Source organism: Indicator indicator, chromosome Z, assembly GCF_027791375.1.
Source record: "Indicator indicator isolate 239-I01 chromosome Z, UM_Iind_1.1, whole genome shotgun sequence".
Lineage (NCBI taxonomy): Eukaryota > Metazoa > Chordata > Aves > Piciformes > Indicatoridae > Indicator > Indicator indicator.
Window position 1 is genome coordinate 54,768,331 of NC_072053.1, and position 18,849 is coordinate 54,787,179.

Consider the following 18,849-nt stretch of genomic DNA (forward strand, 5'->3'; position numbering starts at 1 on the left):
TGTGTCAGTGTGAGCTGAAATTCCCCCCCCCCACCGACAATAACCAGGCTAGCTCAGTCTGGAAGCAAATGAAAAGCTGTATTTACAAGCAAAGTCTAAAATCTACAATGAAATGCAATGAATATGTACAAATATACAAAATTCACAACATTCACAAATATATACAATCAACAGAAAAAGCACAACCGATCTCCCTTTGCTTCCCCCCAAGGGGACCCTCCCAAAGGGGCCTCTCTCTCTCCCAAGAGCTTCCCCCCCAGACTCCCCTGGACAGAGAAGCAGAGTTTGTTAAGCAGAAAGTTGTTAACTTAGCTGCCAAGGTCAGTGTGTTATCTTCAGCCAGAAGAGAAGAAGAAACAGCAGCCAGACAGCCCAGCAACTGCCCCCACTGCCGAACGCAGAATGTGCAGAGTGCCCACTTTGTTTTGGGTAATAGTTCTTAAACATTTCTATCTATCCAATGGAAGTGTTTAGAACAATCGTTATTTTGCTTTCTTACACCCAATAGTGACTTATTTACATTCTTTCACTTTCTCTGTTCTGAACTTTGCAAGGAAAAATTAAAAAGACAGTTTCAAACCATCACAGTCCACCCCTTCTAAACAATTCCATTGGCTGCTACTATCATTTATCTAATCTAAAATAATATCTACAACAATAGGTGAATAAAGACCATAGTCCATTCCGGCTATTTCAGATGTAGATGATTCAAAAGAGTCAAATCACAGGAAAAACAGCAAACAGCTTGTTTCCTCGCAGATGGAGCGAAGGAAGGAACAGGGACTCTCAGGTGACTCAGGGCTCTCAGGGTTCGTGCACCGTAGATCTCATGAACTCTCCTCTTGGGCGCGATGCTGTATCTGCGCAACACTCTGAATTTAACCTCTCTCAGCCAAAGTTAGATTTCTTTGTGGAATACACTGAATTTCACCATTTTCTTGCATCACCCAATAGGTGTGACCAGGACCTTCAGCAGAAACCACCCCTCGGACAGGTTTGGCCTCTCCTGAAGGAGAAAATACCCAAACAGTTTTGCCTAACAGATTCTTTTCTCTGATAACAGGAACTCTATCACCTTCCTCCTTTCGCAACAAATCTGATTGGGCAGGTCCAGCTCGATTCACTGAACCTCTACTATTCACCAACCAGGTTGCTTGTGCTAAATGTTTCTCCCAGTTTTTCAAAGATCCACCCCCCATGGCTTTGAGAGTGGTTTTCAGCAAACCGTTGTAGCGTTCGATCTTCCCTGCAGCTGGTGCATAGTAGGGAATGTGGAATATCCACTCGATGCCGTGCTCTTTGGCCCAGTTTTTTACAAGATTGTTCTTGAAATGAGTTCCATTGTCCGACTCAATCCTCTCTGGAGTTCCGTGTCTCCACAGGATTTGTCTTTCCAGACCAAGAATGGTGTTACGTGCAGTTGCATGAGGAACTGGATAAGTTTCCAGCCATCCAGTGCTTGCCTCTACCATAGTCAGCACATACTGCTTACCAGATGGAGAACGAGGTAGAGTGATGTAGTCAATCTGCCAGGCTTCACCATACTTGTACTTGGACCATCGGTCACCGTACCACAAGGGCTTGATCCGCTTTGCCTGCTTAATAGCAGCACAAATGTCACAGTCATGGATGACTTGTGTGATAGCATCCATGGAAATGTCAATGGATCTGTCACGAGCCCATCGGTAGGTTGCATCTCTGCCTTGATGTCCTGACGAGTCATGGGCCCACCGAGCTAAGAACAGCTCACCTCAGTGTTTCCAGTCAAGATCAGGATCAGGATCAGAGTTTGTGTCCACCTGGGAAACTCTTGCAGCTAGATCTGCCTGATGGTTGTGTGTTGTTCCTCAGTAGCTTTGCTCTTAGGAATGTGAGCATCGATGTGTCTCACTTTCACTGGGATTCTCTCAATGCAAGCAGCAATGTCTTGCCACAGATCTGCAGCCCAGATAGGCTTTCCTTTCCTCTGCCAGCCATTCTTCTTCCAGTCTTTCAGCCAACCCCACAAGGCATTGGCTACCATCCACGAGTCAGTGTAGAGATAAAGCTTTGGCCATCTCTCACGTTCAGCTACGTTAAGAGCTAGCTGGACAGCTTTTACCTCTGCAAATTGACTGGATTCTCCTTCTCCATCTCTCGCTTCTGCAACTCTGCGCGTTGGACTCCACACTGCAGATTTCCATCTCCGCTTGTTCCCAACAAGACGACAGGAACCATCTGTGAACAAAGCATATCTCTTTTCATCATCAGACAGATCACTGTAAGGAGGAGGTTCCTCAGCACGAGTTACTCTCTCCTCTGGAGGTTTTGCACAGCTTGTGCCTTCTGGCCAGTTTGTGATCACCTCCACCAAACCAGGCCTTTCGAGATTTCCCATTCGAGCTCTCTGTGTTATCAGAGCCATCCACTTAGACCAGGTAGCATCTGTTGCATGATGTGGTGAAGAACCTTTGCCTTTGAACATCCAATTCAGAACTGGCAATCTAGGAGCTAGAAGAAGTTGTGACTCAGTTCCAGTCACTTCAGAAGCAGCTTTCACTCCTTCATAAGCAGCTAAAATCTCTTTCTCTGTTGGAGTGTAGTTTGCCTCTGAGCCTCTGTAGCCACGACCCCAGAAACCAAGAGGACGTCCTCGTGTCTCCCCTGGAGCAATTTGCCAAAAGCACCAGGTTGGACCATTGTCACTCGCGGCCGTGTACAGAATGTTCTTAATGTCTGGACCAGTTCGGACAGGTCCCAGACCCATCGCCTGGACTACCTCTCGCTTGATCTGGTCAAAGGCTGCTTGTTGCTCAGGACCCCATTGGAAACTGTTTCTCTTTCGAGTCACATCATAGAGAGGTTTCACAATCTGACTGTATCCAGGAATGTGCAGTCTCCAAAATCCCACTATGCCTAAGAAACGCAGAGTTTCTTTCTTGTTGATGGGATTTGCCATGGTGGAGACTCTGTTTATCACATCCATTGGGATGTGACGGCGACCATCTTGCCACCGCACTCCCAGAAACTGGATTTCTCTGGCAGGTCCTTTCACCTTGTCTCGCTTGATAGCGAAACCAGCTTGCAAGAGAATGTCAATGATTTTGTTACCTTTCTCGAAGACTTCTTCAGCAGTCTCACCCCAGACGATGATGTCATCGATGAACTGAATGTGTTCTGGAGCTCCACCTTTCTCCAAAGCATCATGGATCACTGCATGGCAGATGGTTGAACTGTGAATCCACCCCTGGGGCAAGCAATTTAATGTGTACTGAATGCCTCTCCAGGTGAAGGCAAACTGAGGCTTGCATTCCTCTGCTATGGGAATAGAGAAGAAAGCATTAGCAATGTCTATGGTAGCATACCATTTGGCCTGCTTGGATTCCAGCTCATATTGGAGTTCCATCATGTCTGGCACAGCTGCACTCATGGGTGGAGTTACTTCATTCAAGGCACAGAAATCAACTGTCAGACGCCACTCTCCATTCTGCTTTCTCACAGGCCAGATTGGACTGTTGAAAGGTGAATGAGTTTTGCTGATGACCTTCTGACTCTCCAACTGACGAATCAAGTTTTGAATGGGCACCAAAGAGTCACGGTTGGTTCTGTATTGTCTGTGATGCACAGTTTGAGAAGCAACCGGCAGCTTTACATCCTCTATCTCATGTTGTCCCACAACTGCAGATTCATCTGAAAGCTCAGGTCTAATGGACAACTTCAATTTTCCTCCATCAGTTTCTACAGTTGCTATTCCAAAAGCCCATTTGTAACCCTTAGGGTCTTTAAAACGCCCTTCTCTCAGAAAGTCAATTCCCAAAATACAAGGTGCATTAGGACCTGTTACAATAGTATGTTTCTTCCACTGCTTCCCAGTTAAACTTATGTCAACCTCTATCTTAAACAACTCTTGAGATCCACCAGTGACTCCCTGAATAGTTATAGATTCTCCCCCTTGATAATTTGATGGTATGATGGTGCACTGAGCTCCTGTGTCAACCAAGGCCCTGTACTTCTGAAATTTTGAAGTGCCAGGCCACTGGATGTACACATCCCAATAGATTCTGTTATCTCCATTATCCCTTACCTCCCCCTGGCGGAAGGCAGGGCACCCCTAATGGTGGGGATTACCTCCACATGTACAGCTGGCACAATGTCCAGCATCAGAATTAGGATCACTGTTGGAGCTATCAGAGTTGTTCTGGGAAACTGAGGAAGCGACAGCTACCCTCCTGGTATTGCTACCTCGGGATCTGCCCCTCTGCAGCTCCCGTAACCTCTTGAAAAGATCAGAAGTTGGTTGACCATCCCATCTGTTCATGTTCTCACCAAACTGATCACGCAGAGTTATCCAGATACTGCCACGTGATTGCCTCTGCTGTCTGTTTTGGTTTGACCTATTCTGGAATGGCCTCCTTGGAGCACGTCTGTTTCTGACAGCTGAAACTTGTATCCATCTGGAGGAAGAGGAATCAGAATCATCCCCCTTCATCAAGTTGGATATGGAGGTTTTAAGTTCCTCCTTCAGCTCTTTCATGCAATTCTCCATCTTTCCAGACAAAGTTTCAATGGCTGAAACCAAAGAAGTACGTGCAAGACTATCCTCCAATTGCCTCATTTGGTCAGTGAAATGGCCAACAGTGGGAGGTGCTCCACCATAATTTCTTGCCACAATCCTGCTTGCCAGAATAGTAGCATAATTAGGAGGAGCAAGCTTAATGAGCTTTTTGGCAAGGCCTGTTCCAACAGGAATTTCATCAGGATTCAGAGTCTTATGATCTCCATACATTACTTCTCTCACAGCAAACTCTCTCAGACGCTTGATTCCCTCAGCTATTGTGGTCCAAGGCTTAGGGTTCCATGGTAAATCATCTCTGCTGGGGTACCTCAGTGAGACTGCCAGTAGGAGGCGTGCCCACAGAGAAACTTTACCAATGCACTTGCCTAGGTGCCTGTCTATGCCTGTATCCTTTGAGAGCATCCCCAACTGAGAGGCCGACTTGTCACCTACCACCAATGCTGGGGCTCCCATATCAAAACACCTGGCTAGCCAAGACAGGACTGGCTCATTATCTCCTCTGATGTAATCCTTCCTCACATGTCTAATTTCCTGTCTGGGTGCATTAGCTGACTGTATGTCATCCTCATCCTCATCATCATCATCATCCTGAGTTCGCTGTCCCCATAATCCTGTTGTAATCCTCCGTTGAATTTCCTTGAGTTCAGAGGCTCTGCCAGCAGTTGCTAATCTACCAGGGTCTACATCCTGACCTACATCTCCATCATCCATGTGGGGTCTCAAGAGGTCTACCAGAGTTTTAAGGCTAACCCTCTCTTCCTCATCAGAAGGATCTTTCTTAACAGAGGGACCCTGAGTAGAAGGACCCTCATCTCCATCTGCACCATCTCCTGCAGCATCTGCATCTCCTCCTGCAGCTCCTTTACGCTTTCTGGTTACAGTGGCCACCAAATTTACTGGATTGGTTTTCACATTCACAGCAGAGTTGGAAGAGCAAGTAGCCTTATGTCTTTCTTGACACAGTGCTATCAGTAGCCATATGATTATTCCAAGAAGCAACAAAAATTAAGGCAAGCACAAGATATCTAGGGTACCACTGGTTCCAAAGACCCTCTGTAGTTGTAAGAGGAGTAACAAACTCATATGTGTCTGCTAGCACATCCATAGTTGAGTTACCATAGCTTCTTAGCCCAATAAGACCACAACAGAATTCACCAACATTCAGTAACTTGTTCTTAACCCAAAGAAACGACTTATATGCCACATATCTCACAATCTTGTCTATCATGCAGGAAACAGCCCATCTGTAGACAATTGCACCGATAATAGATGAAATAAAATTACTCAAAATCCAAAACAGCTTCATTTTGCTTCCTAATCTGAGCAGAAATAAATCAAACAAGCAATCGAGCCCCACGTTGGGCGCCAAAAATAAAAAGTGTGTTGGTGTGAGCTGAAATTCCCCCCCCACCAACAATAACCAGGCTAGCTCAGTCTGGAAGCAAATGAAAAGCTGTATTTACAAGCAGAGTCTAAAATCTACAATGAAATGCAATGAATATGTACAAATATACAAAATTCACAACATTCACAAATATATACAATCAACAGAAAAAGCACAACCGATCTCCCTTTGCTTCCCCCCAAGGGGACCCTCCCAAAGGGGCCTCTCTCTCTCCCAGGAGCTTCCCCCCAGACCCCCCTGGACAGAGAAGCAGAGTTAGTTAAGCAGAAAGTTGTTAACTTAGCTGCCAAGGTCAGTGTGTTATCTTCAGCCAGAAGAGAAGAAGAAACAGCAGCCAGACAGCCCAGCAACTGCCCCCACTGCTGAACGCAGAATGTGCAGAGTGCCCACTTTGTTTTGGGTAATAGTTCTTAAACATTTCTATCTATCCAATGGAAGTGTTTAGAACAATTGTTATTTTGCTTTCTTACACCCAATAGTGACTTATTTACATTCTTTCACTTTCTCTGTTCTGAACTTTGCAAGGAAAAATTAAAAAGACAGTTTCAAACCATCACAGGGGGGTAGGGGGGTTGTGTGTTTTGTTTTGTGGTTTTCAGTTTTCCAAAGGCAAGGATAGTATAGTTCCTTTCCTAAAACTCTGTGAATGAAGTACTGTAAGAAGTCTTTAATGGAAAGGCCAGTAGGAAGTGATTCATTTTAGCTTCACTATCCCAATGAAGTGCTGAGTGAAAAGTATGAAGTGAACTAGAAGAACCACTCTTGTGAGGTTCCCTCTGACTGGAGAATGGGAAACATCAATCAGCGATCCCAAGCACCAATATAGGCTGGGCAGTGACTGGCTTGAGAGCAGCACTAAAGAAAGGGATTTGGGGGTGCTGGTAGATGTGAAGCTCAACATGAGCGAGCAGAGTGCACTTGCAGCCCAGAAAGCCAATCACATCCTGGGCTAAATCAAGAGAAGCATAGCCAGCAGGTCGAGGGAGGTGATTCTCCCCCTCTACTCCACTCTGGAGAGACCCCACCTGGAGTACTCCATCCAGTTCTGGAGCCCCTATTACAAGAACGATCTGGATCTGCTGGAACGTGTCTTCAGAAGGGCCAGGAGGATGATCAGAGGGCTGGAGCATCTCTGCTATGAGGAGAGACTGAAAGAGTTGAGGCTGTTCAGTCTGGAGAAGAGAAAGCTCCAAGGCGACCTTATTGTGGCCTTCCAGTATCTGAAGGAAGCCTACAAGAAAGCTGTTGAGGGACTTTTTAGGCTATCAGGTAGTGATAGGACTAGGGAGAATGGAGCAGAAATAGAAGTTGGTAGATTCAGATTGGATGTTAGGAAGAAGTTTTACACCATGAGGGTGGTGAGACACTGGAACAGGTTGCCCAGGGCATTGGTGGAAGCCTCATCCCTGGAGATTTTTAAGGCCAGGCTGGATGTGACTGTGAGCAACCTGATGTAGTGTGTGGTGTCCCTGTTGGTGATATGGACAGTGGAATTGGGTGCACCCTTAGCAAGTTTGCAGATGGCATCAAGCTGTGTGGTCCAGTCGACAGGCTGGACGGAAGAGATGCTATCCAGAGGGACTTGAACAGGCTTGAGAAATGGGCCAATGCCAGCCTCATGAAGTTCAACAAGGCCAAGTGCAAGGTCCTACACCTGGGTCAGGGCAATCCCAAGCACAAATATAGGCTGGGTGGAGAATGGCTTGAGAGCAGTCTTAAGAGGGACTTGGGGGTGTCAGCTGATGAAAAACTAATGAGCTAGCAACGTATGCTTCCAGCCCAGAAGGCCAACAGTTTGCTGGGCTGCATCAAAAGAAGTGTGACCAGCAGGTCAGGGGAGGTGATTCTCCCCCTCTACTCCGCTCTTGTGAGACAGATGGGGTACTGTGTTCAGTTCTGGCACTCATAACACAGGAAGGATATCAAAGTGCTGGACCAGGTCCAGAGGAGGGCCCTGAAGATCATCAGAGGGCTGAAGCACCTCCCCTACGGGGACAGGCTGCCTCTTGGGGCTGTTGAGCCTGGAGAAGGCTCTGGGGAGACCTTACAGTGGCCTGCTAGTACCTGAAGGGGGCCTGCAAGAAAGCTGGGAAGGGACTTTTTTACAAGGGCTTGCTGCGATGGAATGAGGAGGAATGGCTTTAAGCTGGAAGAGGGTAGATTTAGACTGAATTTTAGGAAGAAATTCTTTACAGTGAGGGTGGTGAGATTCTGGGACAGGTTGTCCAGAGAAGTTGTGGATGCTCCCTCCCTGGAGGTATTCAAGGCCGGTTTAGATAGGGCCTTGAGTAATCAGATCTAGTGGAAGGTATCCCTGCCCATGGCAGGGGGTTGGATCTAGATGGTCTTTAAGGTCCCTTCCAACGCAAACCATTCTATGATTCTATAAAATGTAGCATTAAAGCATCTTTAGAAGCTGACAATGGCAAAGTTTTGTGCTGAACTTTACTGAAGAAAAGCAGCAGGACCTCCTTCTTCACTTCAGTCCTTACAGTTTTCCTTCTGCCTTGCCTCAAGAAGGAATTCACAAGTGTGGAAGGTTCTGCCTACGGATCTATGTGATACATGGTTGTGGTAATTTTGACCTCATAGCGCAGTGGTTTCTTTAAAGGTAGCAGGCATTGTGCTCCAGTAGCTCTCGAAGATTTAATCATGGATTAGACCTAGACCCTCCTTATCTTGGTGTTTATATACAGTTGGAAATGACAAATCAGTGTGAGAATACTGTTTGAAATTGGGAAAAAAATTACAAAATTGATACAGAGGGAAAAAAGGAGAGGAGCAATATTGTGGCAACTGTTTTAAAAACAGAGAAGCCTTAGTCTCAAGTACTAATGTAAAGACTGGAATACATTCTTAATGAAATTTGGGATACCTATTAATTAGTTTAGTTAGAAGGACTTTTAAGAGTTAAAAAGCTTTAAATGGTTTGAAGTGCAAAATAGCATGACCCACAGAGATATTGTTGTTAGGCAATTACATAAATTTTGTATTTACATTTATAAAATGCACCTAAATGCATTTCACAGTGGCTTCAACGAAAGTAACTTTTCTTTGCTAAATTAGTTACATACAGCATGCTACTGCTGTGCTGTGTATTTATAAAATCCTACATAACTGGCAAAACACAGAAATAAATTTTAAAAGCATGATTTCTTGGAAAGAAATCAGCTTACAAATTAGTTGGTTTTTTTTTCTTAAAAAGTCATATTTATAACAAGTGCACAGGCAGACAATAAGAACAGCAAGCAAGGATGATAAATCTTCTTGCTTTTGAACAGAGATCCATATTGTGCATGCCAGACCTGCATTTCTAAATGCACAGATGCTAACTATGCAGCTGTGATCCAGTGCGTAGTTAGACTAGGCGTTCTCACTTGTGTTTGCAATTTCTGGTAATAGTGGCACTCCCATATATGCCATTTTGGAATTGTGCCTCTTTCAAAACCTGTGGGTCATCCTATCATTGGACACATTTGTTTGAAAATACCAGTACATCACTTACTCAAAACCAAACAGTAACTATTCAGGTATGACCCAGAAGTGCTTAAAAATACCGTGCATTCTTTATGTAGTACTTAGGGTAAAAAAAAAAAATCTAAGAAAAATGCAATTGATAATGCCCTTCAGGAGAAAGTTTTACAGGAAGCACAATGTGTGGGGGTGATGTGAGTTGTTTAACCATTTGATTTTTTTTTTTCACCACTTGTAAGTTTTACTTTCCTTCAGCATATTAATGACACAAATGTATTTAGTCACAAACACCTTTACATTTGTTTTGATCCGTGTTCAAGAAGTAAATATTTAGCCATCACGTGGAAAACAAACTGGCTTGCTTTTTGTGCAGTTACTCTACCATTACATGGCCTTTGTCATCTCTGATCCTAGTGAGAAAGTATATTTGGTTATTGAGCTAAAGAGTCCAGTGCTTGTGCTGATTGATCTCCAACATCTATCAGGAACTCTACAGAACAGGAATTGACAGCTCATCATATGCTCATCTCTCTGACGTGATATTGAACTAATGCTCTAGCCAGAACGTGAGGAGTGCTCAGTGGGAACGTCTGAGTTTCACACGAGATCAAAGATCTGTGCAAGTTACAGAGAGTTTCAGAAAGCTGGTGGGTTCTTAATTCTGGTGCTCCAGCCAAATAGTAGATTTGTCATGACGACTTAGCTGTACTCTTGTGTATCAGTGCTAGCTCTTATTTTGTATATCGAATGCTGTGTGGGACTATCTCTCTTTTTCACTAAGCGTAACTGAGTTTTGTGGGTTTTAATAAATCATGGACATAATCTATATTTTTTGGTGTTTGTGTTAGTGCAAAATATTTGAAGGAAAATATACCAATAAGTAAAAACACCCTTAATGGTCATGCACTATTCATCATTATTATATCCAGTATAAGGAATAAACAGCCTTTACATTGTTTTTTGCACAATTATAGATTTTCTACCCTTGCAAAATGTAGTACTAAATTTTGCATGGGATGTTTTATAACTGTGAAATAGAATTACTGATTGTTGTTGCATGGTTTCTGCGGTTATGACATGATAGATTTGCTTTGCAGAACTGGAAAAAACTAATATAATTTCCAAAATTACCTGGAGAGAAAATATTTTTAAAGTATTATAATTGCCTAAATAATTACGTGTAGGAATTGTGTAGCTTTTAAATTAAGCCTGGTTGTAAGGGGAGTGTGTAAGAATTACAAACAAAAGGACAGGGGCACTATTCCATTGTTTTTTCCCACAGATTGACATTAGTGTGATTTTATGTTCTTCCCAGTCTGTCCTTCCTTAGACTGAAAATGTTTTTGTGGGACCAAATGCTGGTTTTGACAAAGCAAGGCCTTTCCCATTTCAGCTGCACTGTTTCCTCTTTTCCTAGAAGTGGTGCTGTCTCCATGGTTTCCACTGGAAAGCAGGGGGCAGCTGGAGGAAGGGGAGAGAATAAAAGAGTGGAATTTACAATCCCAGTCTATGCTATGGTATAGATTTGAGATCACAGATGAAAGAAAACTGAAAAAGGCCATCAACATGAAGAAAGTTGAAGAAAGGAAGGAAGTTGTGAGATAAAAGGGCAGTCTGGGAGACAGTCTTATTAGTAGCAAGAAAAGACAGAAGATAAGTGAGAGTTAGACTTTGTTTTAAACAGTACTTTGTGGTCCTTCCTGTGGAGAAGTGTTGCCAACATAAAGGCCATTTTTTTCACCGATCAGTGAATGCACTGTAGAAAGAATTCATTTATTCAGTGCATAGGCTTTCAGTTGTTCAAGACAAAACAACTGTAGCGTAAACATGTTATCCTACACAGTTCTAGAATATGAATGCACAAGACATGTAAAAGCCCACCTGGAAACGGATGGAGCTCCAGCTACATGTGTAAAAATGGTGTAAGTCTTGGCTCTTGTTGTGGAAGTACCCAGACTTAACATGGACTCTATAAGGCAAACTATAAGGTGCTTGAAACAAAGACAGGGATCTGTATGTTAGTTGCTTTTCCTCAGAAATTCCTAGTGTAGAGAAATCTGAAAACACATGCCAAGGAAAATTACCTTGTTTCTCACCTTAACCCTCTCTGCTCATTGTGTTTGCTAACCCAGGCCAACACACTTCCCTTTTTGAAAACCTTCTCACTGTAGTGAGAGCCTTCTCCTTCACACCTCCTGCTGTCTGGAACAGTTTTTTGTGCCTGCCTTTTGACTTTCATGCTTGTTTCAGAACTCAGTTGAAAACACATTCTTGTTTTTCCATTACGGTTCCTCAATTTTTCTCTCTTCTGCTGTTACTTAACTCTTAAGGTTTTACATTTAACATAACTGCATGAAGCATTTGGAAATAATCCATATGTAATAGATGCTAAACAAAGTACAATGTTGTAGACTACCTCTGAGCCTTCTCTTATTGGCGTTTAAGTCAACGGTAGAGCTGCTAATAATTTCAGCGTGTGCAGGCTAGGGCCTCTAGCAGAGTTTGTATCAAAGAAATTCTCTACATCAAGAGTTTGGTGTTTAAAAATACTAAATGCTGTCCTGGGTGAACTCTTTCTCTAAAGGTGGTATTTGCTTGCCTTGGCTCATTTGTAGCTTTGTTTATTTAATGAAAAGAAGGGGGTGGGATTTGGAAAAACAGTTCCTAATGAGTTCCTTCTGCTCACATACTGATAGCAAGTTAAGAAAGTTACAGGAGTAATACACGTTCACTTGACAATACAAACAAAAAGGTTTTGATGGTAGTGGTGAACACTGACAGAAATGGAATGGAGTCAGGGGAGTGTAGGTGGTTGCTAGTGCATGTAAGAGGTACAGGCTTTATCTGCCTCTTAAAAGGCTTCACAAGCGGTATTGTTTTGTCATACTAAAATAGTAGGTGGAGAATATATTCATGCTAAGCAATGACAGTTTTTTTGCTTCATCCATTGGACATCTTAGGCTTCTTTGGTCATTAAGGTAGGAAACCAAGAGATGCTTTGCTGCAAATTTTGTTTAATTTCCTATATGCCTTATGGCCTCCACTGTATTGTGTGCGGTGTTTGTTTGGTTGATTGGTTTGTTTTCTTTTGGTAGTGTTCTCTGGTCAGAATACTGTTGCAAAAGAACAAGTGTTAGTGTTCTCTTAAAGTAACTGAAGTTATCTGTATGTTTCCATTGTTGTCACAATGACAGTTATTTGCACTTGATTCAGTCATCTGTAACTCATGAAGAGTCTCCTTCCTAAAGTAACCTGTTAATGTGGTATATAACTGTATTTGTGACCATAAATGAGTACTTGAGTGTGACCCGTAAGCTCTACTTTTTTTAGAGGGACAAATGGTGAAACCTAAGCAGTAGGGATTAATGAAAAGTGTGCTGTCCTAAAACATCTTCCAGTTTATCCAAACATGTTCATAAACACAGTCATGCTGTAGTTTACTCCTTGTCTTTCCAGGACTATGTACCCATAATGATAAAACTTGCTGTATTTTTGCCTTCTGATAGACTATCTAATGTTGTTTTAGCAGCTCCTAGATTATCATGACCAAATTATTGATTTATGCAATATTACATCTGATTCTAAGATTTGATTCCTTGCTGCCTGGTTGACACATCATGTATCTCAGCTTGCCAGGTCCAGTTCACAAGCACTGGTGTTGTTTGTTAGAACTTGCCTATCAATTTTGTACAGTACAGAACACAAAGACACAATTTTGTCCTGTGTGAAATAATACAGTTCAGACAAAACCACAATGTGGTTGATCAAGGCTTTAAAGAGTTAAATTTTAATGGGGGCAGGGGAGGGAGGAGCAGGGTCTAGAGGTGCTACTAGATTTCATGTCTGATGCAATTCTTTGGCAGAAACAGTACAATTGTGCTAATTTGCATTTACAAGCATCCCACTTACAGATAGTTTATAAGTAAAGGCATTAACAGATAGAGGAAAGTTGCAGGTGTAAGTAAACAGTGCTGGATCCATGGTGGCTGCATATGACTTCTCTTACATGTCTGAGTAAAATTATTTTTCTTTCCTCAACAAAAGTACAAGGTCGTAAGATAGGAGGCTTGGCCCAAAATCTGAAGTACATAAAAATGTCAAGTACTGAATATGTGCTGTGATTGATGTCTCTACAAATGTTCTTTTTATTTACAGGTATCTCAAGCTGGTACTACTATGTGACTATGCCAATGCCAGCATCCACCTTCACTATTGCTGTGGGGTGCTGGCAGGAAGTTAAACAGCAGTCCTGCACAGCTTCTATCCAGACAAGCACTGAGTTTTCCTTGCCATCTTTGCACGCTGATTTCAGGTTGGTGTTTGGAATATTGTTGAAAAATGAGGTATAAGGGTAGCATGTTAATTTACTCTGTGGAATGTGAAAATGAGTCATATTGTTTAATCTTGAACAGAAAAATCTCAACAAGAAAATAATTCCAAAGAAATAATTTCGTGTGTAAGGGTGTGGGTCTTTTTATGTGAAAACAAGCTGCTTAGTGAGAAATAGGGTTAATAAATTTCAGTGTCCTTTGGATTTGCATCCTACATTCAGTGTCTCTTAATGCTCTGCTGTAGCAATACCACATCTGCAATGTCTAGCTGCAAGATCTTCATGTTAGCATCACAGTCTATTATGTATACCTAGTGCCCCCTACTACAATATTTCCTGCGCACTTGCTTTTCTTTTCCTGTCCATTCCTATCCTGTGCAATAATTTGCTTGGGGTGATATGTACTATGTGGGTATATAAAAGGTCTGTTACAGTGGCCTATAAAACAAAGTTGGATAGGTGATTCTTTTCAATTAAAAAATGCCCTGTTATCAAGTACATGCAGTGGCTGCCTGTCTCTCTTTCACCAAACCCAGAGAAATGTAATTATTTTGGATACATCTATAACTGCTTCTAATCTACTCAAAAATGCTTACCGAGTTTATAATATTACAGAGCGATGAACAGAACAATACTATATAGGCCTGTAAATGAGATTAGAAGCTGAAAACTAAGTCTGGGAAAATACCACTTGTTTCCCCGTGTATTTACCATAGTTAGCAGAAGTCTCAGGCATAGCCCTTGATTTCCACACATACTACTATTTTTCAAGTTCATGGAGTCATAGAACCACAGAACCGTCCAGATTGGAAAAAACCTTGAAAGATCATCTTGTCCGATCTTTTGAGGGAAGGGAAGCTTAGATGAGATTATCTAGCACCCATTCCTTCTTATCTTTTCCATGTGGTTCCTTGTGAACAGAGAGCATCTGTGCCTTTTGTAGATGTCGTTGAAGTATGGAATACTGTGATGAGGTCCCCCTGAGCCTTGCATTGCTTTGGCTTCCCTTCCCTTTTTCCTTCTCCTCCCCTTCTCTCCTTCTCTTCTTCTCCCCTCTCCCTTGCCCTCCCCTCTGGCTTAAGAAGAAAATTATCAGTAAACATTCCTGGAGAATTCTAGTAACATCAAGAGAAAAAAGCCTCTTTGTAATTTCATTTTAATGCTTTATATGCTTGTGTTAATATGTATGAAATTTTATTTTTGTAGTCAAGTTTGAATAGAAATTCTCTGCGATACTAAGTATTTTGGTATTGTAACTTAGTTTATGTACATTTTAAGCACTAGTTCTTTTGATGCCTGTCTGTTACAAAACACAAGCTTGACTAGGGTATCTTTTTTTTAGTTACGAATATCGGTTCTACTCAGATGTGTAGGAATGAGTTTTCACAATGCTGCTCATCTGAACAGTGAGAGAATACAAATGCGTTGTTTTTCTGCAAACAGTTGTTCCGATGTCTAGAGAATATTCTTGTCTTAGTGTACTCAGTTGTGCCTGGTTTTGATATCCCATTAAACTTTTTCTGTTGTTGTTTGTTTGTTGTTTTTGTCAGATGGCATAAAGAAATCTGTGGTCATGGGGAATATCCCTGCCGATTTCAAAACCCTGCTGCCAAGTTGCAGGCAGTCATTCCACATAGAGTCTTTGCTCCCTGGTGCCTAATGGGATACTGTGAAGAACATTTGCTTCAGCTAATCCCTCGTTGTCTCTCAGCTGCTTACGCCACACTGGGTACCCACCCCTTTTCCAGGCTTGATGTTTTGATAGTTCCTTCCAACTTCTCCAGTCTGGGAATGGCTAGGTAAACAAACTTCTTACTATCTCATCTCCTGTGTTTTATTAGACTACTTTTACCATCTAGTAACAGTATCAAACTGCTATCAATGCAAAGTAACTGTGCTATTTTTCTTAAACCAAACTTCAGACTCTAGTTCTAGTTTCATGTGTGTTGTTGGTTTGTTTGCATCCTGTGGGCTATGATCTCCAATTTTAATTTCAGCAGAGCTCCGGGAAGGAAAATGTAAGCTCATTATTAGACATGTGCTTCTGAATTTCCTCATTTGCCAGCCTGATGTTCTTTTATTAGTTCTTTTGACTTAAATACTTGGTGCTGCTATATTAGACATGTGCTTCTGAATTTCCTCATTTGCCAGCCTGATGTTCTTTTATTAGTTCTTTTGACTTAAATACTTGGTGCTGCTATAATTTTGTCATGCTTTCTTTTTGTGTTATTTTTACCATCTTCTCAGAACAAGAGTATGTTAAAATCTAGATCTAGAGTGTATTCATAAGCCTTTTGTGATTTATGAGTTTCTAGTCAAACATGGGTCTTTGGAAGCTGGATAAGGCAAACTGTAAGAATTATATTACCAAGTTTTCATGAAATTGTAGAGAATAAATAGATTAAATATTTTTGGGTTTATGGTATAATTTCCAGTCATACAGTGACAAGTAGAATTTTAGCTCTATTAGTTGTAAGTCAATGCCTAGCAATTGAAATTCCATATTTGCTTTTTATTTTTCTTTTAAAAAATGTACCTTTATGTTGGTAATGAGATAGTGTTTGTTAATATCAGAGAACAAAACACTGTTTTTATTCACCGATTTCCTCATGCCAACAATTGAACGGATTCATTTAGGTTTATGAACGAAACAGAAAGGGAAGAATTAAAGGCAAAACTCTGGTAGAAAGATTAGGACTGAAAGGAAAGGTGTATTCCTATACTGTTGGGTTTGTATTTTGGAAAAACTGTATTTTGAAGCAAGTTCTAAATGCACGAATTGCCATTCTAAGTGCTTAGATGAACCAGGAGTTATTTATTTTCACAAACTGTATAATTAATCAAATACAGAAATATTTGGTTTCATGCTACACATTTTATTGCTTATTTATGTGGATTTTTTCTACAGCTTTTTTTGTAGAGTCCTCCTTAAAGTATAAAAGTAGAAAGTTATGATAGCATGTAATATTATTGTATGACTTTTAGTATAATTTACTTTTCTCTTTTTTTCACAAAGGTCTGTAAAATTTAAAACTTAAGCATTCAGTGACTCTTCCATCATATAAGCCTCACTACTTTGTAGATACTTTTTAGTAGTTATTGAGTTTTCAGTGATAGCTCTTCCCTCAATGAACACCTAAATAAAAGTATCCAGAAACTTACATGAGTCCTGGTTGCTTTAGGTACCTACTGTAGCCTGTATTCTCTGATACTTTGCATAGTGATTTGATTTGGAGATAAATGTGATGTTGTATACCTGAAGCCATATGAAGCTGGCGGAGTTCCTCAGTGATCCCCTCTGGCTTCAGAGGCATGGCACTAAACGTTAATGCAAATCATCACTGTAACTGAGGAAGAAACCTGCCGTTTTACTTAGCTGTGTGATGAGAGCATTTTGATTGGTGGAACTCCAAAAGGCAAGACACACAAATAGTATAAAATGAAAGGGAAAGGGGAGAGAGATGTCTAGGCCAAAATGACCGCATGCAGTAGGAGAAATCTTTGCAAGGTGCAGTTGCTCATATGCTACTACTCTTTGAGAAGTTGCCAGAGCTTCCCATACGTTTACTTTTCCCAGAATTTATACGGACAAGATGTCTGCAGGATATTCTGGTGCAAAACCATCTGTGGCTATCTGAGTACAGACTGCGTGTTCAGAATATTGTGATTGTGCTTTCTTTGTGAAGGAGATGAGAAAATCCTGTATTTTTATTTCCCTTTGCGTCTGATAACTACTGTTAGTTCCAAGTGATCTGTATCATTGAATATAAGCAAAAGATGAAAGAAAGGGCATGCATACTTCTGATGCTTTTCATTCAACAGTTCATAAAGCCAAGCACATTCACATTTTTCAAAGTTGACATAAAGGAATAATTTAAGCTGTTTAAATGTCAAGATGTATTTGGGCAGCAAAGGAAAATATTAAGTGACTCATAACAGCTCATTTGTTCTTGGTTTGTGTGATTTTCAGATAGAGGCTTCTATGTATATAGCAAACTACCTAAATGGTTAATTCCTGTACATACAATGATAATTACCCAAATGGCTTCAGTTAAGCCATGTGCCAAACCATGTCCAAATCCACATAAAAAAAGAAAAAGAAAAAGAAAAAAAAGGTATTATCTTGAGTTTAAAAGTGTGCTGTACTATTGTTTTGTTTTCTTTTTAATCTTCTAGTCTATTTGTAGCATTCCAGCACAAAGGGGCTGTTGTTTTGATAGTTCTGACTGTACTTCGCTCTGTCAGGGAATGAAGCAATCATAAATTTTTGCCATTATCTGAAGCATCAGGGTGCTTTTCTTTGTGTGTTTCTCATTAGCCAATACTTACTGTGGTTTTTTATATCCCCAAATACTTCCCTTTACTTAAGGGGCATTTTTTCCTCAATGTTTTAGACTGGTATGATGATAGTTACTGCATACAGTGACTTAATAAGGTGGTTTGAACTGTTTATTCCAGTAGCCACTTCTGTGGGCCACCTGCATTTCTCTTGAAGTCTGACAGAGGCTTTATGAGAAAACCTCTAGTTGCTTCTGTTTTCTGTACATCTCTGACTGTGTGTTTTAACTTGCTATGGACATGTGTAGGGAAATGGGATCTTGACTGTAAGAGCTGCAATCATCTCCTCTTGCTTCCTGCAGATCTTTGAAGCTGGAGGATTTCATTTTGCACTCTTACCTTGGGTTTTGCACTATATTAATTCAACTGATTCAGTATAGCTTCTCCCAAATCTAGGCTAATAAAAGAAGGTGACCTACATTTCTTTGTTGGTGATATTATGTTAAACTGGACATAAATTAAATTCATAAACATCTGGACTGAATTTAAGTAATTTAAAAGCCAGAGTCAGTCCTTCCTGTAGAATTTTGAAAGTTTCATGGATACCAAACAACACTTAATTGCCTTGAGTTCTCTCACTAGCAGATGGGAAGGAACAGGAGTAGGGAAGTGTGTCAGACTGCAAAGACTCTAGAGCTCCTAATTGGATTGTTCAGGGAAGAAATTCCTGACTTCACACTGCACTGAAAAGTGCTCATTGTTTATATGCTTGGAAAGCTAAGAGGTTAAAAGCAGGAGATTAAAAGT

The 18,849-nt window shown here is 41.2% G+C and overlaps 1 protein-coding gene across 1 annotated transcript in view; it reads left to right on the forward strand.

Annotated features, from left to right (window-relative positions):
• Window positions 1-18,849, forward strand: part of AOPEP (aminopeptidase O (putative)) — a 226,758-nt gene that overhangs the window by 26,926 nt on the left and 180,983 nt on the right. Inside the window, exons 6-7 of the mRNA XM_054397593.1 lie at window positions 13,590-13,746; window positions 15,315-15,563. Coding sequence (XP_054253568.1) covers window positions 13,590-13,746; window positions 15,315-15,563 — 406 coding nt within the window. The remainder of the gene's footprint in view (window positions 1-13,589; window positions 13,747-15,314; window positions 15,564-18,849) is intronic.